This window comes from Nesoenas mayeri (assembly GCF_963082525.1).
Source record: "Nesoenas mayeri genome assembly, chromosome: 18".
NCBI classification, from domain to species: Eukaryota; Metazoa; Chordata; class Aves; order Columbiformes; family Columbidae; genus Nesoenas; species Nesoenas mayeri.
The window spans coordinates 7,729,058-7,756,503 of record NC_137566.1 but is presented as its reverse complement, the minus strand read 5'-3'; the positions used below and the strand labels follow the sequence as shown (position 1 = coordinate 7,756,503).

The window sequence follows — 27,446 nt, the reverse complement described above, 5'->3', positions numbered from 1 at the left end:
CCTTCTTCCTGTTGACGAACTCTCACCAACCGGTGGAGCTGGAGTGTTTTTAAGGAAGATGAGTAACCAGAGGAGAAGATCCCCGTTGTAGCTATTGGCTGTGAGTGGATCTGGTGAGGACCCACCTCACCCCAGAGAAACACCCCGTGTCACTGCGGTACCTCCATCACTCCGACTGTTGTGTGTTTCTCCCTCTCAGTCAGTTGTTTTCCAGCAATTTCACACGTCATCTTCTCCAGTCCCCACCTCATGCACACGCAATGACTTCAGGAGCTGGTTTAGCTCATACGCACGGCAGCAAACCACAGCTTTCCTGTTCTAGGGATTTTTTTAAGCAATATAACCAGCAGATTACAGCACACAACACAGCGAGCGCCAGAGAATAAGTGACTGCATAAAGCAGTAGAGACAGCCCATCTCGGCTCTTTGCCACTCCCGACGTGCCCCTATTTTGAGGCTCAGAAAGACCGTTTCAGCAAGAAGAAAACCACCCCCACCACATAATGCCCCAAAAAAAGTCAAAGAGAAGGATGTCACCTTTGTAAACACCTTCTCTTCCAGTAAGTTTAAACAAGGAAGGCAGAAAGTACATGGACAAAACTGGGAAATGGCCCCTTTTCCTTCCCTTCCTCCCCCTCCAAGAGCTGTTTTGCAGATTAATAACGTTTTCTCCTGCCAGCTCTGCAAGAAAACTGCACTCGTGGCCAACTCCATTGGAGGCTGCGAAAGCCCATCCAGGGTCTGTGTGCAGGTACAGGAGTGAGGGACAGCTGGAACATGAACAAGCCTGCAGCAGGCAAAGCACAGGACTTCCAAATACCTTTCTGACTGGCACTGTTATCCTAATTTCCTCCTCAATAAAAGCTCCCGTTGAAAGCACTGGGAGCCAAGCCAGTTGCCAGATCCCCAGAGCCAGTTTAAGCAGCTCAGCACTCTCACCAAAACTGCTGCTGTTGGCAAGTAAGCAAAAAGGTCACCCCCATCTCTCATGGCCTCTCCTGAAGTGTTTGATATGATTGGCAACGAGTGACAGATGACTTAGTGAGAAACAAGGAGCACAGGAACAACAATAACCATAGCAAGCATTTAAATGGTATTAAATAGTATATTAGTATTTAAAATGGTATAGATGCTTGACTACTACTTTCCCGCTGTATCAGCAGTCCCTTCTTTCAAGTTATCAGAAGCCTCAGAAATGCTGTAGTTTTCTCATTGTCATCAACAGGTGAAACAAGACTGGCACTTTCTTCAAAAATCAGCAAGGTAAAACCTTATGGCACAGCCGGGCTAGAGGATTTACTGGAATAAAACCAATTTAATAGTCCCAGCTGCCTCTACTGCATCCTCACCATATGCTTTTCAGTGAGATACATAGAAAACTTGGAATTATCAGGATTAAAAGCCTTTTTCCAACAAAGATAAGGTCTTTACCAGTGGGCTCTCTCCCATTACGGCATTAAAGTCCTGCAGGAATCCAGTTTCTTCGATTGTACCTTTCATCTGCTCCTTTGCTCAGCTGTGCAAAGAGCTGGTAAATCCTCGCCAGAAGGAGCTGCAGTGCGGGTGAGCCTGAGATGACACAGGGTGTTCTGCCCTCTCCTTTCTTGATTCAGTCCTGCTAATAATTTAATTAAAACTCATCAACACAAATAAGCAGCACCGCAGACAAGCACCTTTCACCACCTGCTCATACTTTCCGTCACTGAAGTGGGACCAACGTGGTCAAGCTGTCTGGGAAGAGGGAAGCACAGGAAGGCAAAACACAAGAGGAAAACCTTTCCATGCAATAAAACTCAAACTGCCTTTGAAAGTTAAAGGCTGATTCTCTGTAACACATCCTGAACGTACTGGATTAGGAAAGACACATTTTGACTTAAAAAGCTGAGCGTGGGGTGTGCAGACAGCCAGGAAACACACTGTGATCTGTTGGTACCAGTAGCGGGCTGAACACACAATTTCTATAGCAACCGGCCGTTTCCTCCATTGACTTTGGTCCCTGTCCCTTCCCTGGGGAAGGGGAGAACAATTTGCATTTTGAAAGCCCAACTGAGCTTCTATTGGACTATGTAGACAATACTCCAAGTGTTTTATTTGGCTCCATAAACTGCATCAGGCATTTGTTAAAGCGATGGTGAAATCCATAAGGCAGCCCAGGCTTATTACCAAGCAGGATCCCTTTTGCTGTACATCTACTTCTTGCTTATTCATATAGGAATGTCATAATCCATGAGGACCCACGTGATGGGTAAAAAGGCCAATAATCCTACGCAATAGCTGGAATTACTAACATCTGCTAAGCGCCTTTGCATACAGAAAACTTACAAGAAAGCAGACGTAAAAGGAAAATGCAAATGCAAAATTAACACTTTTATTCCGTTGAAGTGTCCAGTCTTACAAGTCTTTCAGAGCACACAGCAGCCCGCAGTGCTCACGGTGGAGGTGCAGCCGATCAGCTGCCCAAACAACCCCACGTACAAAGCCAATGTCACAATCCTGAAACGTTACAGCAAGTCGCGGGTCTCGGATGCCAAACCACAACCCTGCTCAGACATTTACAAAACGGGAGTGAACAATGTTTAAGCCATGAGTAGCGTCTTACTTAAAGGGCACATTTGTCAGCTGTAAGAGATGACTCAGGCTCATTAGCCCCCTTCTCGTTAAGTCTCCTCTAAAAAAAAAGAAATTCCCTCATTGTTCAATAAAATTCCTTTAAAGGAGATAGAGGAAGGGAAGGGTAAACCCTGAATTAAACCTTCCTTTGTGTGAACTCACCCAAAGTTCACTTTTGCTGTCGGGTTCCAGCAATTCAAACACAGCTACTTTTGAAAGGGGATTTTGGAGATGAGGTTTCTGGAGGGTCACACACTGCCCAGGCAGCTCAATATTCACCTACAGCTGCGAGTTCAATAATTCTCTTGTCCAGTCATATAGTCACCTACAGGGCCGAGTTCAGTAATTCTCTTGTCCAGTTGTGCTTCACACACTGTTACAATGCAGGTAGGACAGAAAACTCACTTTGGCACGTGCTTAGTAAAACTACAGGATCCACCAAACGGTGGGGGGAAACATCATTTTAAAATGCAATGAGAAAAAGTGAAGTTTAAGCAATAGTTTTACTAGTTCCCATTCACACAGCCTTACCGTAGGTAACGTTTCAGAGGTGACTCTACTGTTTACAGTATGACAATATTGTTTGTCAGTGAGAAGTCACACCAGAAGTTGAGAAATGTCTCCATGGTTGAAAGGGAGGATCAGAGGGAAGAGCTGGCTGCAGGCAGGACTATCGCAAATACACCTGGAGGAGTAAATATCTCTGTGGAGAAGTTACATTAATTTATCTTTAGAGAAGGTATAACTATTACCTGAAAGGCAGTTCCAGCCAGGTGGGGATTGGTCTCTTCTCCCAGGCAGTCAGCAATAGGACAAGGGGCCATGGGCTTAAACTCTGCCAGGGGAAATTGAGGCTGGAGATTAGAAAGCAATTCTGTGCAGAGAGAGTGGTCAGGCATTGGAATGGCTGCCCAGGGAGGTGCTGGACTCACCGGCCCTGGAGGTTTTTAAACTGAGATTGGACATGGCACTTAGTGCCATGATCTAGTCAATGGACTGGAGCTGGACCAAGGGTTGGACTTGATGATCTCTGAGGTCTTTTCCAACTCAGTCGATTCTGTGATTAACGAGGAAAAATAATAATAATAATAATCCTCCCCTTAAAGACTAAAAATAAAAAATTTAAAATCCAAAGAACTCCAACCATGCAAGTCCCTTTCCAGAGCAGGGAAAGGAAACAGTGTCACAGCTGTGGAATCAATAATATTGGAAACGTTTTTTCCGTACACCTCATCCTCTGCAAAGGGTGTGTTATTGTTCTCCAAATCTCTAGAATCAGTTTTCAGCGAGGAAGGAAAAGTGTGGTTCAGCAACAAAAAACCACTTAATGCTATTTATGGTAATGAACACCAAGAACTTTAATTAAAGTGAAGTGAGCTAAGAAGAGTGCATAAATGGTAATAAGAAAAAAATAAGAAATGAGGTAGGATTATTATCAGGAAGTAACAATTAATACCAAAAAAACACCATGTCGTGAAAGCTACCTGGAACAGCTATTTAACCAGACCGGCAGAGTAAATTGAATTCCAGCTGCTAAATTAACTGGGGACCAAATAGAAATCAGAACATCTTAAACAAATAACAACTTCAGCTAACATTCCAGTGCATAGTTTCAGAGATACAGCAAGATGTAACACACGGAGTAGGTTTGGTATTCCTTAGTTGCAATTTAGTGGTTTTTGGAGTATTTAGCATCACTAATGTCCAGTCCTAACATGGGATAAGCGTGTGTGTGTGTGATCTACAGGGGCTCCAACAACTCATTCAGCTCAGAAGTGCTATTAAGGAAACAATTGGGTTGAAGTTGTTGTATGGTTTAGCAGCTAATAAATAATCTGGTTTGCTACTACCAGAGTGCTTTGAAAAGCCCATCAGGAAAACAATACACTGACCAGACTGTTGATTGTTTGCTTGATTGGTTTTTTTTCTGAATGCACAGATCAGCCTCAGAAACAAACCCCTTAAACTTCAGTTCGATGGAAATTTAAAGGAAAAAATATACACTAATTGAATACTTGCAAATGAGGAAGGATTGTTGATGCAAGCTCATCTCTCAAAGCCTGAGCAATCCAGACAAGTTTGGGAGGTGGATGACTCATTCTGCTGTGGGTTGAGTTTTGCAGGAGTCCTGAGCAATAAACACATTCAGGACCTCCCAGTTTAGACCCCATCCTTGACATTTTAAAGCTTCTTTCATCTCATCACGCGAGACTGATACTATAGAATCAGTATCTATTTGAGGGAAGACCAAGAAGCACATATCAGGAGTAAATAATACATATTGCTGTCTTCCAGAGTAGCCATGTATATCTGTGCCACCCGTGTTTCAGGTACAAGAAGTTATCAGATTGCTCACCCCAATTTTGCCACGCAGGAAGCTATCTCAAGCCATAGCAGCCATAGCCAAAAAAAACTGAGCTTGCAATATTGTAAGAGGAGCAAAAAGCCAGCGTCTTCATGCACAATCAATACTGGCCTCTCTTAAAAATGCTTTGTAGACCTCAGGCACGGAGCAGTGTCTACTCAGCGAGCAGCAGCATAGCTCCGTTATTTGATCACTTGTCCCATGGACTCAGCACTGAGAAAAACAGCAGTTCAGGCTTGCAAGCTTCTAGAAGCACTGCAGCATACTTTCAGAAGCCACTTATATACATTTCTAACGCGACTGTGTAAAGTTCTGTTTGTACGACTAAGACCACAACTACAGTCAAGAGTCAAAGCACCCGTGTACAACGATCTAGACACGCAGAAGGAATCTCTCCTCCTCTAAGGCAGGTGAAAATCCTGAGGTGCTTTGCCCTTTCAGCCCTGCCTGGTCTAAAATACATGTGTTGTAAACCAGTCAACCAGTGGGCTTGAATACAAAACAGAGCTCAAGCCGCTATTCAGTAGCTGTTACTCTCCAGCACTATCTTTTGGCACAGCATAAGGAAAAAAGGTTTTCACAATCCAAACAGCCCCCACACCCACCACAAGGAACTGACTGGAAAACAGTTATTACTGAAGCCTGGAGCCATTCCCGCTTTATTTCAAAAGCATTAGGCCCACCCAGCAACTCCTGTCCTCTCTGTTAATCCAAAATGCTCGTGCAAATAGAACACGTACAATCCAAGAAGCATCAGCATCAACGCTTCCCCATCTTTTCAGTGGTGGCCCCAACTCTAATACAATTTCAAGACACTAACCCTGTTAGAAAGAATAAGAGCTTTTACAGTACCTTGCTTTCCAGATAAAGAGATTTAATTATATTATTCCCTGGACTGTTTAAACTTTTCATAATGAATGGACTATGGGAGGCAGAATTTACATCCTTCTTAAAAGTAGTTTTATAAACGTATCTCCTGGATTTTAATGTAGCTTTATTTAAGCATCTGAACATCAACAAATCCAGAGCCCAGTTAACATCGTTTGTGTTTTCAGCATGATTAGTGTATATATTTCATATCTTACATCTGATGAAGAAAGCCACAGCGTGCCTTATTGCCCCAGCATCCAAGGGATCACCACAACTCACCAGGCCGGGGCACTCCCTGGGAGCTTGCCAGGAATCGATTTGGAGGAGGCTGCAGCTCCGTACTTTTGTACACATGGGATGCCCCCAAAGTTGCCAAGCCCCAGCTTGCAGCTCTGCACCTTGGGGCCAACCTGTTGGAGTGTTACAACCAGGACCTGGAGGTCCTTGAGCCTCCTCTTCCTTCTGATGGGAAAGAACAGACCTCGGGTGTATCACAGGCACACCTTAACCACCCCACCTTAAGGACATGATTATCAGTAGCTATTGCAAGTTATCTACCTCTGCCAGCGCAGACACTTGCGGTTTTATTTTTCATTTTTTTTCTTCTGTCAAACAATACCAAACAGGTCAGACTTGTTTGAATTAAGCCTGCTCTGTCCCAGGGATCTAGAGGAGCTCAGTCCATGGAGGATTCTCATATCACTCCTTAAAGCTGACGGAATGAAAGAGAGGAAGAAACAGGAGGCCAGGTCCTTTTCCAGCAGCACGTTCAATCAGCATCAGCCTCCTACTTAAGTCAAGAGGTGTAACAGGAACTGACAGCCGTTAAAGTGAGGAGGACAACACAAGAGACCAACCAAGCAGCTCTGTAGACTGCGCTCATGAAAAACATTGGCAAAGCATTTAACAACTTAACGGGGGGCAAGAGATGCAGAGAAAAACCGAGTGTTCCTCTCCACCAACACCACCAGCCCCAGGAGACACCCTGGCCAGTTGTACGTTCATATTTGATATGTGACAAAATACCAGGAATGTAAAAGTAGCTTAAAAACTTTAAAAGCCAGATCCTGAAGCAACTCAATGCTTCTGGGAGAGTAGATTAGACAGTCCCACTGCTTTTTATCCAGATTTTTCTCCCGCTTGCACTATAACCATCCATTTCAGAACAGGCTAAAGCTCTGGAATTATGTCAGTTAGTGCTTCCAGCACAAGTGACTTGAAACTACTAAAACAGTGCAACCTTAAAGGAGCAGATATAGTTTGGGGAGGGTTTGTTTCTTCTCCAGGGCAGAAAAGAAGGTGCAGAGTGCAAAGGGGACAGACATTTGGTTAAAAAAAAAAATAAATCCTGCATTCAAGCTGATGTCTGAGATCAATTTATCCCCCAAATCTTAATGCCAGCATGTAGATAAAATCAGCTGTCTGTATCCTATCCCACCCCACCGTGAGGCCTCACTGCCTGAGTCTGAGTTGAGGGGACAGTACCAGGTGTCACACACAGAGATGGAAGTTCAAGAGGTTTCCTAGTCTCTTGATCTTTACTTGCAGGACACTAGACACTCTCGGTCCCTGACACGTATAAGCCCCATTTGGAGCAATGCAGCAATCCCCACATTTCATTTTCTCCTCCATTCAAAGGTCATTTCTTCTCACCAGCACCATCCACCTCACTTTCTGTCCAGAACAGCAAGACCTTTTACTCCCACTGCCCCTTTCTCAGAGGCCGACTAATCTGTCGTGATCCTCATCCTGATCCCAAGCTTCCCCCAGCCTGCACCTGAGGCAAGAAGCCGCCTCATTCAGAGTCGTGTGTTTGTTCAGGGACTCCTTGGCTAGTCTGGTAGTGATCGGAGGGGAGAAAGGGGAGGATCTGGGGAAAGGGGGACTGGAATGGCCTTTTGTTTCCTTCTAGTTGGTCAGACGCTTTTCCCTTTTTTCCAGGGGCTCAGGCTTGCTCTTTGTCTGCCCTCCAGAGCCGCTCTTTGACTTCCAAGGGCAGCGTGTTGAACAGGTCCTCCTCTACCACAAGCCCACTGCGTTTCAGCAGAGGACACTCTCCCAGCTCCACGGGCAGACACTCCAAGCGGTTCCCTCGTAGCTCTATTTGCGACAGATTTGTCAGCTCTCCGACCCGGGACGGGAGTGACTGCAGCACGTTGTTTCCCAGGTGCAAGGTTCTCAGTTTCCTGCACTGGAACAGCTCTGGTGGGAGACTCTCAATCTGAAAAACAAACAAAAAAAGAAATCAGTCATAGGCAGAGTCACCAGCAAACACGGACACATGCTCATAAGAGACCAACAAGCCCACACAATGCTTCAGAGTTTACAGAGCACTTCTTTTGGATCATCCACTTCTCCCCCGCTTTCCACCATAAGGACTGCTCCCAAAGTCACTACACCACAATTGTATGTGTTTTTCAGACACTCTGCTGCCTGAGTTAGAAGAAATCACCAATGATGGTGGCTAAAGCTGAAGATATCACCAAGGACAGGATTAGAGGACCAGAAACCAGCTCACAGCTGGCCTGTACTGTCACACGCTCCCATCAGTATCAGCTGTTTTCCACCCCAAACCCTTTATACTGTCACTGATCAAGCCCCTTTGCACAACCGGTGTCATGCTGAACACCAGTAAGACTGGATTGAGTCAGCACTCCTAGTCTGGCTGTTGTAAGAGAAGAGGCTATAACAGGTATGACCTCCAGACCCTGAGAACTGGGACTATTCTTCCATCATTTCCGTCAGGCTTTAAAATGTTGCCAACACTTTCTAGGCTCCAAAGCACAGCACAGCTTTTTTTGACAGTGCAAAAATGCAACCAAAAAAACCAAAGCCACCAGCTGTTAGCTTTCCCACCACCACCTTCAAGTATCCATGAGTCACTAATTTAATAAGGCTTACTTCTATTAAAGCCTTTTAATAGTCCAGTTTTCCCAATGAATTTCTAGGAAAACACTATGGCTAAAGTTTAACAAACACCAGGCTAGGAACTGAACATAGCAATTCAGTATTCTCCCCATAATTCAACGTCTCATCCTGGAGGCTATGATTTGTCTTTAAATACAACCATGTCCTTTTTTTTAAAACTTAAATTGTGCATGATATCATTCATAGTTAAATTAGACTCTAATCAGTTCTGAATGACATGAAGTCCAAGAAGAAGCCAAGTCGAGACCAGACCAATAAAACTCAGTTGAATTCAGTCATTGTTACTGGTACTGTCAATTGTTTTACAAACAGCAACATGCAATTAAATGATCGCAGACTCTTGAAAATAATAGTATCGTTTAAGGGACAAGTATTGGTTTAGGAAGGAAGCAGTGTGCTGTAACGCAGCCTGCTTCCCAGAATGGTGCGCCAATACCAGCCAACTCCTGGTCTCTATTTGCTGAGACTGCTGAGCTAGGAGAGGACATTTGAGCTAATTCCTGGCTTTGGGAAATGCCAGCCTGCCAGTCCTCCTGTTTCCTGCAGTCACTCTTTACTGTAAGTAACTGGGTCACCAGAGCCCCACGGCAACTGTGGCCTTGCCCAGGCACCGGTGGAGGATACAAACGGCTCAGCTGTTCCACTGCGTCCTCACCACCTTTTGCTTCAGAACAAGCTGGAGCTAAGGCTGCTCCAGCCTTTCTCTTGCATTATTGTTTTCAGGTTTTTTTCAGAGATAAATGGGTGGTGTCGCACTGTGCTGCAGAACATGAGGCTCCCTCCAGCTCCTTTTCATCCACGAGAGGCTCCACCCCAAGACTGCAGAGGATACGGTGCAGATTAACCCTTGGAAGCTGTGCCAGGAAGGTTACCAGAAGACAAAGGTACAAAATTGTTTGAATTCTGAACAGTACCTTAAAAAACAAACAAACACTCCCTCATCTCTGCTTAATGCCATCCTCAGAAACTACCAATATCAGCCCCACTTGCACCAAGAAAATATTTTGGGTTTTAATGTAGCAGGGAACGTGTGCATAGTGTGAAGTTTACCAGAGCTCAGGCCTCCCGTACAAATAGATGCACAGCCACCCAGTCCATTAGTGCTGGGCAAACTGGGTGAGAAGCTGTTAAACTGGGATCGCTGAGCGGCTGCTGCTTGTGCCACTGACAAGTGACAGCACACAACACAGGCTTGAACTTTTCCAACAGCCACTTCAAACTGCTGGCTGGAGTTTTAAGAACCCTGTGTAATACTGAACTGCATTAGCAATTAAATACTTGATTTGAGAGCGTTTCCCCTGTGAAAAGCCAAACCACAGCAGAACTGCGCTGTCCGACTCTCACAGGCAATTTGACAGTGTTCAATTATGAATATATCTTGCCAATAGCAGTAAGGATCTTGATATATGACAGTGAAAACGAGGACTGCTCCGGGACAATTCTATTGCGTATTCCCCAAAGAACCCAGAAGCCACTAATTAGATCTGTCAGCAATTTGTAGTTATATTAGAGCCTTTTGCAACTTCAGGTGGTAATAAACTCCAAGAGAAAAAGAGCCTCCCAGGAATTTGCAGACAGAATGAATGAAAGCTTCAATGAGACATTCAGCTCAGCAACCCAGCCCGTGCAGTCACAGACTGATCTCTGTGATACATGGTAAATTGAGTCCCTTTAATCGCAAACACAATAACAAAGACACAGGAAAAAAAAAACCATGGGTACAGTTCGCTGTAAGCAAATAAACACCCTCCACCAGAAGGCAAGAAACAACGTGTGGCAATCAGGCAGCCTGGCACACTTCACCATCCTCTCTAACCCGCCCTGTGCTTAGACTCAGACACTTAACGCTTAGACTCGGTCTATATGGGATTACGCAAGAAAACGTGCAGCGCAGCAGGGTGCCATCGTATTTCCAACCCTCTGAAAGTCAAGGAATTGCCACAGTTCACATTTTCACATCCGACTGCCAGTTGATAAACCTGGTTTAGTTCACTCTGCCCTGACTGAGGACAGTGCAGAAGATTGCTCTGCTCTCTCCAAAGTCTCCTTTGGGAAACAAAACGATGACTCTTGAGTGAGATCTTAAGAACCATTTTTCTTAAGTCTTTCCACATCCTGCTTCTCACAAGAAGTACATGCTTACAAGACCAAACTCCCCAGAAACACAAAGTACCACAAGCGAAGCTGTAAGCCGCACACATACGTGCCCCAAGGCGGCCACTGCAACAGTGTACGTACATGGCTGAAGCACATAAGCTTAAGTGCGTAGTTCTAGATTAAGACTACAGTTTCTCAGATCTCCATTTGAAGCCCCAAACTGATGTCAATCTAGAGACTACAAGCTTCCTACTGCAGAGAAACAACCAACAGGTAGGATTTCTAAAGCAGCTCCAATTGCCACTTAGAAGTAGTTTCTTTGTCAAGAGAAGAAATGTTACAAACAAGTGCTATTCTAATAGAAACTTGCCCCTGGAGTTATTTGCAATGTTTTGCTTTTGATAAACCCCTGGAGAGAAACAAAAGCTGGAGAATTTAAATAGAATGGCAGTGCCAGGAGTATTTCACACACCATTGTAGCATGTTTAATCACATAGATAACAGAAGTGCCAGAGTTAGTTCTATTCAGGCAGGAACACTCAGCTCTGTGCTCACTTACCCTGTTGGCCGTCACAGCCAGGTTCTGCAGGTTTTGAAGAAGTCCAACATCTGGGGGTATGGAAGTCAGATTGTTGTGGCTGAGATCCAAGTACCGAAGTTTCCGGCAATAGAAGAGCTGGGTAGGGATCTTGTCTATCTTGTTACGGTTCAGGTAAAGGCGCTCTAAATTAGTTAAATTGCCTATTTGCATGGGGATGTAGGCGATGTGGTTGTACCACAATTTAAGGCAAGTGAGACGATGTAAGTGCTGGAAGCTGATGATTTCTTCAATAGTCTTTAGGTTATTGTCCTTCAGGTCTATCTCCTGCAGATTGTGGAGGCTAAAGATGGAGTGAGGAATGCGTTCCAAGTCACAACGGATCAGCTCAAGCTCCGTCAAGTTGACCATTTTCTTAAGGCTGTTGAGAACAATGAGCTTGGTGCCCTCGTTGTTGATGGAAAGCTTCTGAAGATGCACACCAACATCTGTCACCACCTGTGGCAGCTTGGTGAGGTTACTCTTCAACCGTAACACCTTCAGCCTCTTCAGCTCCCTCAGTCCATCTATCACAATGTACCGGTTGTTTTCGGCACTCAAATTCCCAGTCAGATGAAGCTCCTCTAGTGTCTTCAGGCTATAAATCCAAAGAGGAATCTCCTTGATGTCTGTGAACTTGATGTGGAGAGATTTCAAGTTCTCCCTCAAAAAGGCAAGGGCTGGAGCCTCAATTTTGGCAGCTGTGTGGTAGAGCCACAGTTCCTTAAGGCTGGTGAGCTGAGCAATGCTTGGGGGAATAGTGACATCGGGGATAAGCTCCAGCTTCAAGACCTCCAGCTCAATGAGGTCAAAGACTGTGTCAGGAATGCCACTCAACATGAAAAGATGCAGTTCCAGCTTATCCTGGGAGTTCTTGGTGATCCTCTGGCGCAGCTTCTCCAAAGTCCACTCATTGTTGAGGTTCAGCTGCCGCAGTTTGTTCTCACTCACCTCCGACAGAAAGACGGCAAAGCGCTTGGAATACAGGGGGTCATACTGATCGATCAGATGGAGCATGAAAGCAAAGTCATTTTTCACATCAGGAATGTCACTGTAACTGCTCTCCTCCCGGATGGACTCAAAGGAGTATTTCTTGAGCGATCGTCTCAGCATCCACCAGAGCGTGTACATACAGATCAAGCCATAGAATATCACCAAACTGATGTAGAAAGAAGCCAAGATTTTGAAGAGAGTGGCCAAAGGATGAGCACAGCGGTACATCCTGTAGCCAGTCAAGCTCTCAATGTCCACTTTACAGTCAACATCAAACGTTATGTTGTTGACATAGTAAACAGTATAGCAGATGATCAGAATGAACTTGATCACTTTGATGATGGTCTGTCTCATGTAGAGGCGATAAACTATATCTCCCTCTTCCACATGCGTGCGGAACTTTTTGACTTTTTCAAAGAGTGCTTTGGCCTGCTCACCTTCCTTTTTGTCCAAGACACCAGTCTCAGACCTGTCCACAATCCCTTGCTCAATCCGAGACTTTGTTCTCTGCAGCATGGGAACAGTGGCTTCCACATCCTCGCTGACTGTGGAGGATTTCTTGTCCATGGAGCCATTCATTTTCCCAAATGCTGGCTTGGTATCGCTCTCCTCCACCACTGTCTCAGATAATGCCCTCGTTGTCCATGGAGAGTCAAAACACTTAAGCAAAATAGACACAAAATGCTCCAGCTTGGAGCTGGTCCTTGGGAATTTGAACCAGAAGTTGCTACAAGCCAGGAAGATGAGAGTATGTAGCAGCACCAGATAAGGAAAATACTTGGCAAACCAGTGAAGACGGTTCTCATAACACACCGCATCCACATAGTTATACTGGTGCCGGTCCAAATCATACCGGATCCCCATCGGCCCTGTATCAGTAGAGGGAACGAGACTGGAGTTATAGTAGGTACGCTCCGGGGTTGCGGCTGTCCAACCTCTGACCGAGTCATTGCAAGAGTCTTTGGTAACCCATTTACAGGGCAAACAAATCATTTTGTCCTGGGTGACCTGAAGCGTCCCTCCAAACACCGCAATCATCAGCATCACTATGGAAATGTAGTCTGTGAAGACGTCCCACCATGGCTTCAGGATGCGATACGCTGGCTGAGTGTCCGCAAAGTAGCGCAGTTCAGTGACTGGAATCATGATTCACCTGAGAGGAAAACAAAAACAGGCATTACTAGCTTGAAGTGTTTCATCCTGCTTTTCAAGAGGGCATCAGGAACCTCACATTTTAAGTGCTGGCCCAACAAGACTGGAATTAGCAGACACCAAATTTCAAGTCACTTGGGGACAAATGAATGAGGCTTCCTTCAAGTAATTTGCTACAGCTGAGGCTGTGAAATTGGTTTATTGCTGTCTTCCCTGGCAAATGAATTGACACAAATATCAGAACCAGTGCTTACCATTAGCAGTCTGTGGGGCAAGACATTCACACTTAAAGAAAGCTCACAAGGCAGACTGAAACTACCCCAGCCAGGCCAGTATTTGGAAGTTTACTGTTTTATCTGTGGATTTTATTTCAGGGATGAAGGAGCGTGCCAGCACTATGAGAAGTGATAACATCCCCACACAGAGCATGAGTTTTTTACCGTTTTTACAGAGCTAGTAAATAATAATTCTGCATTTGTGTGGTTCTCCAACTGCAGGGGGCAAGAAGATTTACATGCAATAGTTATATTTCCTAGAACCACTTACTTCACTGACGCAACTCAACAGCACGTTAATCAAGCAAACTGGAAAAGAGAACAAAGTTGCTTGATATCCTGACTCTTCTTTCCAAGTAAGTAGCTTAGATTTCCCCCCTTTTTGCATTAATTCTCCAAGGAAAGATTAGTCACTCGCTCTCTGATAAACTCAGTACTGAAATCCTGTAACAGCTGCTCTTTGCCTTATTTACTTCAGAAGCAGAGGAAGGGGGAGACAAAAGAAGAATTCACTTCCCTGACCAACCACTCCCACTTAGAGTTCATCTCGGCTGGGATTTCAGTGTCACAAAGGAAATCCAAAGGTTCTGGGAAGCAGAGGCTTTATGGCAGTGCTTGTCCTGTCCTTCAGACTTCCAGATAAAAACTTCCAAAACGTTCTTCAACAAGCCATAGAAAGTGCGGAAGCCTGACTGATCCACAGGTAACTGTGAACTCAAAACAGTCCCCCAACAGGCAACACAAGCAAAGAACATGAAGTCATTGTAACTTGTCCTAATGAGTGTGAGAAAGCAGTAATATCACCTCAAACTTGCTAGCAAAGTCCAGGAGCAGGCCAAGCACTAATCTTTCAGTCATTTTGAAACTCGCATTAATTAAATCGTGAAGCAGGAAAAGCAAAAATTCAACCATGTTTTCCCAGCCCATGAGTTATAATTTGTACAGACCGTCCCGATAAGTCCTGGGGGAATGCAGGTTCTATAAACCCATGGCCAGGACAAAGGTTTTTTGACAAGTGGGGTGCCCATAGCGCCTGCTTGGGTAGAATTCAAGTTTGTATTTAAAATGAACTTTCAGCACAGAACCCCACAGGAAGCCCTTCCTAATATGAACTCAAAAAGCACCACATTCCCTAGAGACACTAAATACAGAACTCTGTTCCCTGGTATGCTGCTTACAACAATAAATGGTAACATGCCAGCTCTGGCTTAGTGCTACTTGGAAAGGCTGCAAGCAACTAGAAGTGGTAGATTGAAAGATGAAGCATTCGCCCTTTTGCCCATCCAGTTCCAATACTACGTTAGTCCATCACAAAAGACAGACTGGGGTGCCTCTAATGTATGTATTCTCTGAATACATCCACCTCAGGGAGAGAAAGTCCATTTGTAAGACACATTTGAGAAGAGCTGTCTGTGCATACTACAGAAATACTAATTCCAGGATAAAACAGGGTACAGTTTTCTTCACAGCCTCAGCATTCCAAAACAACTCAAAACTGGAAGCTAAACAGCTCCCTGAATCACAGTTCCTGCTTGTGTACATCTCTTCAGCTTGTCTACACAGACAAGAAAATTCAGAGTCAAAATCCATTTTATAATCTTTATTTTCTGCAGAAGAACCTATGCTCTAACAGAGGCCCTTAATCATTACTGACAGTAGCCTTATGCCATCCCAGGCCCCTTACCCATCCATTCCCTCCCTCTTCAGAAGCACCAAAACTGGACATATACCTGATTCATTTTATTTTTGCCCCTTTTTTTTTGTTAGGACCCCTACTATACCAGGCCAGGAAAGCAAGACAGCTCCTAGAGACGCTGGGAAGTTCAGCTACTGAAAGATTTGAGAGCTAGGGCAGGACTGCTGACACGCTGCTGGACCACAGGGAAAAACAAACAGAACAAGAACACACATGCCCTCGCTGTCACCCTCTGTAATCAGGCTGATTACATCCAGGAGGTAACACAAATTCCACCATACCATTCCCTGCTCTCCATAAATAAGATCCTATTCCTCTTCATTTCAGGAACATGTGGCAAAAACCACTGATATTGTTAACAAAATAACAGTGTCCCATGATAGTCCATTAAGGCTTGGTGTCAGCATTTAAACCCTGGTAGGGTGGAACAGGAAATCTCCTGCCTTCCAGTAACAATGACAGGGTCACTGGAAGATGAAAAGGACATTCATTGCAAGTCCCCACTCCTCCGGGAGACCCTGTTCAAGTCCCAGGCAAACAATAAAACTAGGGGCCACCTTTACAGAAGCTGGAATTTGCCACGTCTTATCTAATCTTACTCCCAGCATCTGCAGTAAAAGGGAAAATTGCCCACCAAACACTTGAGAAAGTAGGTGGGAAAGTTGCATCCCTCCTCATCCGGATTTCCCAAGCATGTAATCCATTTCTAGCTCCTGAAACAGCAGCTTTTATCAAGATGCAAATATCTTTATTTTGTGAACTACATTTTGTAATCATTTTAAAATGTGATTCTTGTTGCAACACTCACTCTTCTGGATTAGAGCAAGCAGTTTTGCTGCTGAAGTTGATGACAACAGCAGACTAACTCCAAGAAGTCGGATTCTCAGGGGCCATCTCTGTCACTCGATGCTCCCCTGTGCAGTAGGATTCTTCCCATAGACTGTGATTCGAACCACTATATAGAAACCAACCAGGTAGCTGGAACACAGACCCTCCCAACAAGTACATGGGCAAAACAGACCTATTTAGACAGAGCGTATCATTCTGGCATAACACAAGGAACAATCCTTGCATGAAGATGTGGCCAAAAATAAAGTTACCTCCCTTGTGACCAAGACAAGAGCAAGCTCCACAGGACCAGCAGGCAGACTGCAGAGATTTCAAGCTTCTGCTCTCTTCAGGAGTTGAACTCCAGCAAGCTTTGTCAGCAGGAAAGAGTTTACTGGGAAGAAGCTTAATTTGCTAAGTCACTTCTGTCATGTAGCCTCACTGAAGGCTGAGCAGAGAACACACGAGCTCAGCGAAGGAGTTTACTGACAGGAGCAGTCATAACTGGAAAGGAAGCACCATGCCAGAGCAGCCTTGGTGCAGAAGGATCCGACCTCCTTTGTATTTACCTCAAGTTGCAGAACTTGCCAATTGCACTCAGAAACAGGTGATTTGTTCACAGTGTAGTTAACTCCCCACATGGAAGGCATCGATACTGAGATTTTGAAAGAGTGTGTTGTTCAAGTTCAAAGGCAAGTTGATTTCAGTAAACTTGCATAAGCTGACAGCCAGGAACATCTATGCTTAAACTCCTGTCAACTTATCAGAAGCATAAGGAAATATGTCTTCCAAGGTTATAATTAAATAGGCAGGTGTACGTATTGCACACTGAGGAAAAAAGAAAAAAAACTTACAAGTGTCTGTGTCAGAGGTGTTTCGAGTTCTGCATTCCACAGGGCTCCCCCAGCTACCACAGTCCCCAAGCAGGCCCTTCACCCCCGCTCTATAAGAAACAACTTTACCTTTGAGGGTTTCAGCTACACCAAAGCAGCACTTCTTTGAGCACTACAATTCATATCTAATATAGAACAACCCCATATCTAATATAGAGCAACCTCCAAGATCGTACCAGGAAAGATCTGCATGCTAAAGCCTCATTACCATACAGCAGAATCAATCCGGCATAACTAAATACACTTCTAAAGCCTTAGCACATTCTACATTTAGACACTACGCACCTTCAGCGCCTGCAGATTCCCCGGCTCCAAACTCGCATCCCACAGTGGGATCCTTTTGCCAGACGCTCATCCCTGTCTCGGCCTGCTGGGCACCCACCTACTACGTGCGGCACGGCCTCACCATTAATGCTGAACAGGCTGATTCGACAAAAGAAATAGCAGTTTCAGACTTACATAACCAGCCTGCCAAACCTACCCAGACTTCAGCCAACCATAAGCATCACCAAGTACTAATCCTATGTTTTACTAGACACACCTGGGGGAGAAAGATAATCGCTCGTGTTAGGAGAACGGGGACATTCTGAGCACAACACACCTGAATAGTAAAATCAGTCAGAAACAAGATTAAACGTATCTGGCTGACAGAGACATCACAAAGCAGCACGTACCTTACTAGATAAAGGCTGACAGAGCCGAGAGCACAAATGCTTTCCACAGCCCCCAGTATCCTGTGATATTTAACAGGTTCAAAGCATTAACAGACCAACTGCTGCAGGAGCAAACATCCTCAGATTTGGACAATTCCTCTGTCCAAAGCCACCCAAGCTAAACAAGTGAAGATTGACTTACTGTTGACAGACACCTGGCTGAGCAGCGTCTGAAATTCCTGCCTGCAACTGCTGGCCGGCATATCCAGCTAGGGACAAAGTGACCAGAAACAACATCGCTGTTCTGTTTCACTGGATAGTTTGTCAGCTTAACTCATTTACCGAATATTTGATCAAGCCTCCTGTTTTCTCCTCCTTTCTGTGGGCCATTCTGTTACTAATGGAGCTACTGGCAAAACAGGACTACACACAACATCTCATGACATGCAGAAGAATTTAAGTTTCCACCCCTTACTTGCAGGAGCTCCCTCAAATCAGGGAAGTCCTCCTGACTTCCAGTGGTATGCAGCTTTCAAGCGAGGTAGCCTCATAATAAAGGTCTAGATAAATAGACACGGATACACTGTACGTTGGATCTTGCAACTCTTTATTTTCCACTACAGGTATTTCTAATTCTCAGTGGATTTCCTTGGAAGAGTGTGGACTTGCAAAGCAGAAGTCAAGCACTGCTGACAGAATTTCTCAACCCATAGAAGCCCAGAGAAACAGGGAGATAGATAAGGGAAAGAAAATACTTGATGCTGTTAAGTCTATAGCCCTGAGTATTGACAAGCTACAACATGTAACCATAAGGTTTCAACAAAGCAGAGCTTCCCTCCCCAGCATGCTGCCACCTGAAATTCTGAAGGAGGGCATAACACAGAGCTCTTTGTTCAAAATCTGGGAAATGTAAGAGTTTTGCAGGTCAGAATGGGACTGGGAATTTATGTGTCTCCTCCCTCACGTTTATTAGGCCCAGAATTAAAAGGAAAAATAAAAGGAGACTGAAACACAGCTACTTTCAAGTACCCCTCAGAAAACTTTCTGAGCATAAGGACAGCCACACAAGTAACTGGAAAAGTCCAAAACATGCAGTGGAACAGCTCATGTGCTTTTGTCCTTTGCTGTTTAGAAATAAAACAGCAATGAAGCCAGATGCCAAAGCCCTGACCAACAAACAATTTTCCCTACCTCAGGCCCTTTCTGCATTAAAAAATAAATCCCTCCTGAGGGACAAAATGTCTTCTAAAATAGAAAAGTGAACATGTGAAGTTTAAAGGGTCATTTAGCATTTAGACTAGCAGATAGAGCAGTGGAAAGAGCAGCTGCCAGAACTCACCCTCTTCACTTAGTGGAACAGCCAGTGAATTCAACAAGGAAAGCAACGTCAGTTGGTTTTCACACAACCATCCAGCAGCTGCACGCAACATCCAGCCGCACCCGAGCCACAAGATAAGCAGGACAAAGCGAGCAGATGGGTCACAATGTCTTTACTGAAGTTCATGAAAAAGAATAATTCACTTACGCTGTGGATAGCACTTCATCATCCTTACAGCTACTCCTATGTTGTCAGTCTTGCATCTGACGGGAAGAGTCATTCTTTTTTTAACAGTCCCGTGCAATAGCTCTTGTTTGCCATCACACAAGCAAGCCTGTCCTAACAAGCACAGGGAAGAACATCTGCACCACCAGGACAATCCATGCTGGAGACCTGGCTTGGCCTGCCACATTTTCTGCCTTCTGACAGCATTTTGCCCTGGCTGCATAGAACTGAACATAGTCTGAAATTATCAGCTTCACTGGCACTTGGAGCAGGGACTGTATGTTGGTGTCATTCAACTACGTACATTTAAGTGCTATCGGGTGACTTACAACAGTGATGCAGACCAGAGAAAAATGTCTGTGTCAGCTTATAAATTATGAACGTACATGGCCACAGGCTTCCTATCCAAAATTAATTTTCTCTTTGCCATAAAAAAGATACTTCAAGGACAGGGCACTGGAGCTCGTCTTGGAAAAGTACAAAACACTCCCTTGTACTGACTAATGCAAGTGATTGCATTAACTCTGTTAGTAACTAAAGATAAACAGACAGCAACAGCATTGACTTGTAACAACCAGAACAGCTTCAAGCACTCCACCAGCTGCAGGAAAAGGCTCTTCAGCATTTAATTCCAGCATTGAGAAGAGTCATACAGGAAAACATAACCAGCTGTTTTCAGCTGAAGACAGGAATGGTAGACAGATCAGAGCTCTGACATACCTAACAACAGATGGAGAAATCAAGACACTAGATTCAAAGTGAGTAAAAACTTTTAAGGATAATCTTAATTGATTGTTGACAGACCATCACAATATGCACAAATCCAGGAGTGTTGCCACAGCTGTTTTCAGGCTCAAAGGGATGAGCCCTTTAAGATGAAAGAAGATGCAGATGAGAGCAAAGCAAGATAAATAAGACACCAGCTATCAGCACAATAACGTTTAGCCTCAGTCTGAGGAAAGAAGAGGAATAAGAACATATTCACTAACAGTCTTGCCTTCAGGAGCATGTGCTCCAAAACACTGACTATGACTTCCAGCTCAGAACATCTTCTGAGTGCATTAGTCAATTAATAAGGGACAGGCCATCTAACCTTTGATCATCAGGATCTGATAAAGCCAAGACTCTAAAGGAGACCCTGTTAACTAGTCCAGTACACAGCTCTGCTGTGCACAAAGGTAGGCTGGAGCTAGAGAAGCAGCTTGTGAATTTGTCACAAAAGAGGAGCTTTGAGAATTGCCAAGGTAATTTTATAGCAAATGTTAACAATGCTTAGTACACAAGGAAAAGGAAGCACTATTATTTCAGCAGGGAGGTCACAACTGAATAGCTTTTAGTTTCAAACACGGTTTCACAGCAGTAAGAGAGACGTGTATAATCCAGCCATACGAACTGGATTTCAAGTTGGAATACCAAATCCATGCACCACGTCAACCGTTTAAGGAAAAAGCTGCTTGGAAGCATTCAAGATACACTCTTCAAAGCACGTAGACTGTTAAACATCTGCTCGGTATTAGTGCGTATATCCTAAACTAAGACTGTTTTTGAAAACAATTGAAAAAATGCACAAAGGAGGCTAACCACACTGCAGCCCCATACATTAACTTTTAACAATTACCACAATAATAGCTATGCATCCCATCCCCTCATATTAAGGAGCCCCACACAAAACTCCTAAACCTTTCTCTTCTGTGCTCCCCCACCACTCACCTGACATTGTGCCTCCCTTTTCCTAGACACCAGGTAAGCTCAACCTAACACCAGAAGTGAGTTTTCATTTCCTTTTTAAGCACTCTGCTGAACAAACTCCTTTAGAATGTGGAGAAATTACATGAAGGCCTCTAAATAACCTGCTCCAATCACACAGCAATAACACAACTTATACATTTGACCGCCACTGCTTGTTTAAAAAAAAAAAATAGCATCAGAAAGCCCTAAACCACAGACCAACTTTCGGAACGCCTGCAGCATTTACCAGAATATAAACAACTCAGTAAGTCATCACTGGAAGGCTTCAGGCACTCCACATTTCAAACATGGAAACATTAGCTTTTAACACATGGCTTCTGGCATACTTAAAGGAAATATTTATGCATGTTGTCTTTGACCTACAGGAATAAAGTCAGGCTTTCCAACGACCATGAGAGGATCAGTACAAGAAACAGATCAGTGAACTGCCAGAACACTAACCAGAACATCAGACAGGTCTTAGGGATATGTATATTCCAGAAGCAACATGCTGCATGTTTCGCTGCTCAGAACACAGCCAATCTGGACAGCATTTCTCATCTTGAAGATAAGCACAGAATTCTGCAATACCTTTCATCACTACTGGTGAAGAACCAAGGAAGGAGGGAGTTTCTTGCAACTAGTTTCTGTCATTGCCTAATTGATACCTGCACGAGTGACGAGCCAGTGCACTCCTGAGTTCACTGTGAAAAACCACCCGGGAGATGTCTGCACAGCAACACAAATGTCACCCCACAGGGAACGCAGGAGCGCCCACCACACTCACCAAAACATTTACTAAACAGTCTTCAAGTAGCCAGGAATCAGATGTGTGGGTGAATATACATAACAGTTATATTTTACTTTGGACAACACTCAGATCCTTTACTCTTTTTTGCATCTTCAAGCTGACTATGGGCTCACAATTTAATTAGCATACCACCACTCTCCCCATATCACCCCCTGATCAACCACCTTTCTTCCTTGCTCCTTATCAGTCATCGCATCACTGCCCTGTGCTTTGCAACTATATTTAAGTAGCATCCCGGTCATTTTTTTGGCTTTATTTTACCACTCGAGCGCTGGCCTGCAGCCCTTACCCTGCAGCTGGGTTCTGCTATCTGCACTTCAGTTCTCTGTGCTGGAAATAGATGATATTCCTGCGTGCTGGATCCTGAGCGGGTGCTGAAGCGTTGCATTCCCCACACGCCATGGGAACAGCTTCCCTGAAAGGAGACAGAGATCATCAGCAAAGAAGAGGGGATTCACTTCACAGAGGGACCGTGTTATGTAAAAACTTGGTAAAGGATTTCTAAGAAACAAAGAACAACTCAGAGGGTCACTGGAAACCAAAAAGAAACACCCTGATGCATAGAAAAGCGGTAAGAACTCCAAGAGCTACATGAAACTCTTGGGAGGAAGGAATCTCCCAAATTAGTTATTCAAACCAAAGTGACCAAAAGCAGATGTTGCAGACGCAGCCAAAGGAGATGCTGAATATTAATATTAAAACTAAACCTCAACTCGTAGAGACAGATTAACCTCCTGGAAAAACAATACATTTTTTTTAGATGGAAAAAAAAAAAGATTAATGACTTTACTACCTACTTTCTAGTCTGAAAAGTCTGAATTTTTTTTTAAGTGTTACCATCAGGAGTATCTGAAAACATAGACCATGTTCCTAAACAGTCCCAACTGAACCAACTTTCCCGTCTCCTCTCAACACGTATCTCCCAACACAAATCTTCTGAAAGGGGCAGCAGTCTAGCACCATCAACAAGAATTTCAACAGCTTTTTTTCTTGCTTCCTGCATGTCAGCGTGGGGCATGGGAAAGCAGAGCAGGGAGCAGAGCAGGGCTTTGGGAGATCTCTCGAGCATCCAGCATCCTGGCTACGTAGGGGAGGACTGCAGAACTTCAGAAAGCGTTTTGTCAACAACAGCGGGGAAGGGAAGGGAAGGGAAGGAAAGGGAAAGACATCACGGGAGAAAAAAAAGAATAAAAATTAAAAACCCAACATAGTGGTGAAGATGTCCACAAATACATCCCTCCTGATCCCAAAGTCAGCACTGGGGCTGACGGGTTTTGAAGCCGTTCTGCCGTAGCTGTGCCAGACTGCTGCAGAGGAAGCGCTGAAGGGAGAGGACTGTCTGACCTTCTCCCCCACGGCCTCAGCACCGACCCGAACCCACAACACCCGGGCCCGGGTCCCGAACACACCGGCTGCGCATCAGCCCCGTCTGCCCACAGGCCTGACACACCGCCCCGGGCTTCCAGAGACAGAAAACACATCCTCTGTGAGATATAAATTAAAAATAAAACAACCAGCTTCCGTCCCCAGCACCACGGGTAACAGACACAGGACTCAGCCCGCGGCAGGAGAAGGTCCCCGGAGGGGACACACGGCACCCACCTGTCCCCAGCCTCGGGCTGCCCCGCCGCATGACAGGGCAGGGTCGGCGGGGACACGGAGGAAACGAAATTACAGCCCAATTAGTCAGCAACCCCTCCCTGCCCGGCGCGCAGGCCCCGCCCGGCCGCCGCGCTCCCCTCAGCGCTGCGCGCCCTCAGGCGCCCCCCGCCCAGCCCGCGGGGTCCCGTCCCCCCACAGCCAGCCCGCCCGGGGGACGCGCCCCCGCAGCCCCGCACCGCTGAGGGGAGGACAACGCCAGCCGGCCGGCCCGCAGCGCCCCGACACCCACCTGGCCGCCCGGCCCCCGCCCTCCCTCACGCCGGCTCCGGCTCCTTTTGTTCGCCCCGAGCCGCACCGCGGCGGCCCCACCCCGGAACTGACCTCACCCGCCCGGCATGGCGGCCATCAGCCCGTCCCGCCGCTACCGACGGGCGGAGGAGGGTGCCGCCATCTTGAGAATGGGCATGACGAGCGGGCACGCCGCCATCTTTGTGCAGGGCAAGGGTGGGTGGGCGGGGGGCATTTCTATTGGCAAGGTAATGAGGAGAGGGAGAGGGGAAAGTGAGGGCGAGGGCGCCATCTTGGTGCAGGGCAGCGCTCAAAATGGTGAGCGCCTTAAAGGGGCCGCCACAATTCCAGCCTCAGCGCTGGGCAGGCGAAGGGAAAGGTGGGGGAGCCGAGTGCCCTCAGCTGCTGTGGTGGGACAGCAGGACTTTGGAGTACAGAATTATTATTTCTGTTAAATAAAAAATACCCTACCTCTTTATTATGGTTTATGACCCATTCATCATCAAGGCTTCTGTGATTTAATTTAACATAATTCTATGTACAGCAACTCAGCCTCGCAGCCTCTGTCCCTCAGCAAGAACAGAGAGGAAAGCCAGGCCCAACAAGGATAATTCCAGGCCCTGATTCAGGCTGGTATCCCTGCTGTGGAAACACAGAGGGTTAAAAATGCCCCGACATCACCTTGTGTCAGTTTTTAACCAGTGACATCAACTCCATTTAGGGACCAGGGGCACCTGGACCAGCTCAGTGAAGAAAGTCTGGCGAACATCTCGCTGGATGCCTCAAATAAGAAACAGTGGATACAACTAATATCAGCATCAAGACTAGTTAACAATAAGAGACTTAAATTACAGCTTTTACACTTTTTCCTGAAGAACCAACCTAGGTGACATTTCCAAAGTGGAATATTTTGAAAACCCTGTCTTATTTCTCTAACAACAGCTCACCAAACTGAGCCCACTGAAAAACACAGCGTTTGTTTCCTTGCAGCAGGAATAGTAACACCCATGTGTTACGAGGATATATCCAACAGTAATTTTGTGGTGCCTGAAAAAAAGAGGCTGATTCACTATATGGTTATTTTCATTTGCTGACTCATTGGAGGACACTGGGCAGCATCATTTTTTAAAAAACTTCATAAAGGAGCGTTCAAAGGCATTAATTATAATGTCATTAGTGTACAAGAGGCAGTTCTGAGTGGTTAAGTGCGGCCAATTTTAACTTGTATACACCAGTGATCACTGCTGTAGTAAAATAAGAATATGTGTGGCTTTCTAGGAACATTATAGGTTTTAGCATCCTCCTGTAGCCATCGGCACAGGACATGTACCAGGGGAGCTGCGGTCCCTTCTGCCAGGGGACATGATGTAGACACTCATCAGACCACTGCAGTAGCTGGATTTTTTAAAAAAACCCATTATTATGAAGAATTGTTCATGTCTAGATGCACTTGTTAAATTAAAATGACCTGAAGAAAGAGAGGGTCCTAATTTTCCTTGAGTTTTACAGCACAAGCTCCCAGAAGGCCAGGCAGTGTCCTCTTCCTCGCTGGCCACGTGCATATCATCCACCAATTTCTGCTGAATTTCAAGAGGACATTAAGGCAAAGTTACATGTTACTGTTGAACCAATATAAAGGGCAAATCCTGCCAAAGAAGGTGGGGGCTTGTGCTCATGTCCGTTCCTTTTTGTCCCCACTCCTCTCTGCTCTGGCCCTACCCAGTCCTCTATTTCCTTGCAGCACCTTTAGCACTCACACTCACCTGCCCTGAGTCCATTCAACCCACAGACCTGACCAAAAACTGTCTGCCTTTCTGCAAGGCTGGCGGAGGAGACAGCGAAGAAAGCAGGGGGAGAGGAAAAAATGGCACTGAGCCATTTGCTGGCTCAGGACGTGCCCTGTACGTTCATACAAACACAAGTTTTCCTCCCATCTGTTTGTTTCAGTGTTTAACAGAAGTTTAGAAAACAAAGAGTCTGCCTCTGCCTGCACTGACATTCCCTCCTGTTTAGTCACACGGGGATGATGTGAGACCCACAACCAGCTGTCAGAATTCGGGAACCTCTGGCACAGCAGACGTCCGCCGCTCCCCTTCCCCGTGGCTCACTTTTTCCTACTGTGAAAGGGAGGCGGTAATTACACGACCTGATTCATCGGTGCACGTAAAGCTTTGTCTCTAAAGGAAGAGGGAAGCTGGGAGAGGACAATTTGCTCTCTACATCTCACTGCAGCAATTGTCACCTCTCAAATGGCCGATGGAGAGTTCAGCTCCTGCATCCGTGCACTGAATGTCCCCTCGGAGGCTGCTGGGTGTCCCCCTGCCCATCCACAGCCCAGGGGCTGGATGATGTTGCAGGATCCTGCTTTAGGTTGTATCACGGACATTTGGGCATTATCCTCCGATGAACCTAATGCTGATGCCTTCACCCTCTGTACCTGTGATCCATTCTTTTCTCTAATAATATTAAGCCTACAGGGTGAAATATTTGAGAGTATCTGACTTAAAAAATCATTTTTCAAAAGACTGAAGGCTCCACTCAAAGGAAATTCCCTGTCATTGCTATGCCAAAGTAATTATAGCCATACCACAAAAATTACCCCGCTATAACGACGTCAGTATGAGCCTCCATCTGAAAAAATACGCTGAGACATCTTCTCAAGCAGCCAAAATCCTCTGGCAGCTCTGCCCCCAAGCCCCCGGGAGGACGGGACCAGTTCCCAAAAGCCCTCGCCTCCCTCACCGGTGATCTAGAGAGCAACCGGTCATCTCCTCCTGCCCGGTACGATTTTCCCCATCGAGAGTTGTACTCGACTCCTGCCTCCCTGCAGCCTCCGCGGCTCCTCCCAGGAAGTCGCAGCTTCAGCTGCAGCATTTCGGAGCCGGGGAGAGAGCGGCATGAGCGCAAACGCAGCCTGGGCGGTTGTGTTGGACTTTCGCAGCGTAAGGCAGCGTGGCCAAGCTTGATGTAAGTCAGTTTTTACCCCAAACCATCCCTTCTTGGAACTGCCTTGCGCCTACATGTGCACGCTTGCTGGCTGCTGCATTCGTGCATTTTGGTGTCGCGCCCCACGGTGTGATGGGGTCGGGGGCCCTTGTCCTCAAAGCCTTTTGGCTGCGCAGCCCTGTGGAGGTACTTGGCGAGCAGCGGGACGGAGGAGACGGCCGGTGCCTGCTGGCTGGAGGGCAGGAGGTGGTGAGCAACAGGTCTCCGAGGTGACCTTTCCGCTGTCACCTCCGAAATCCTCAGCGCGCTCCGTCCTGTGCACCCCGCCAAGGCGAGAGGTGCCCCCGGAGGGTTTGCACAGCACGGCCTGACGTGCCCGCCCAGGTGAGAGGCTCCCTGAGCCCTTCCCAGTGTTTTTGACTCTCTGGTGTCTGACCCCACTCCAAAATACTGCTCACGGCTGGGGGGATGAGGCAAGAGCCCCCTGCCCCAGCCTGGGTCAGCAGCTCCCAACCCAGCTCTCTGCAGGAGCCGTGTGTCCAGCTCTTGTACCAGCTCTGTAGTTTTCTGTAACCCAGTGAAGCCTTTTTT

The 27,446-nt window shown here is 45.9% G+C and overlaps 1 protein-coding gene across 5 annotated transcripts; it reads right to left on the bottom strand.

Annotated features, from left to right (window-relative positions):
• Positions 1-294: 294 nt before the first annotated feature.
• On the bottom strand, positions 295-22,437 carry LRRC8A (leucine rich repeat containing 8 VRAC subunit A). 5 transcript variants are annotated; one of them, XR_013923016.1, is made up of 5 exons: positions 22,309-22,437; positions 11,430-13,593; positions 6,125-8,066; positions 3,142-4,842; positions 295-318 (listed from the first exon to the last, which is right to left on the bottom strand). XR_013923016.1 is itself a non-coding variant. In XM_080355929.1 (3 exons), the coding sequence occupies exons 2-3, from the start codon at positions 13,584-13,586 to the stop codon at positions 7,791-7,793; spliced, it is 2,433 nt and encodes an 810-aa protein (XP_080212055.1). In that variant the 5' UTR covers positions 13,587-13,593; positions 22,309-22,437; the 3' UTR covers positions 5,408-7,790. The 5 variants fall into 5 exon arrangements, 1 of the variants encoding a protein (XP_080212055.1); XR_013923018.1 differs by lacking the exon at positions 295-318 and having other exon boundaries at positions 1,984-3,295; positions 3,363-4,842; XR_013923019.1 differs by lacking the exon at positions 295-318 and having other exon boundaries at positions 1,984-4,842; positions 6,125-6,307; positions 6,404-8,066.
• Between the last annotated feature and the right edge of the window lie 5,009 nt (positions 22,438-27,446).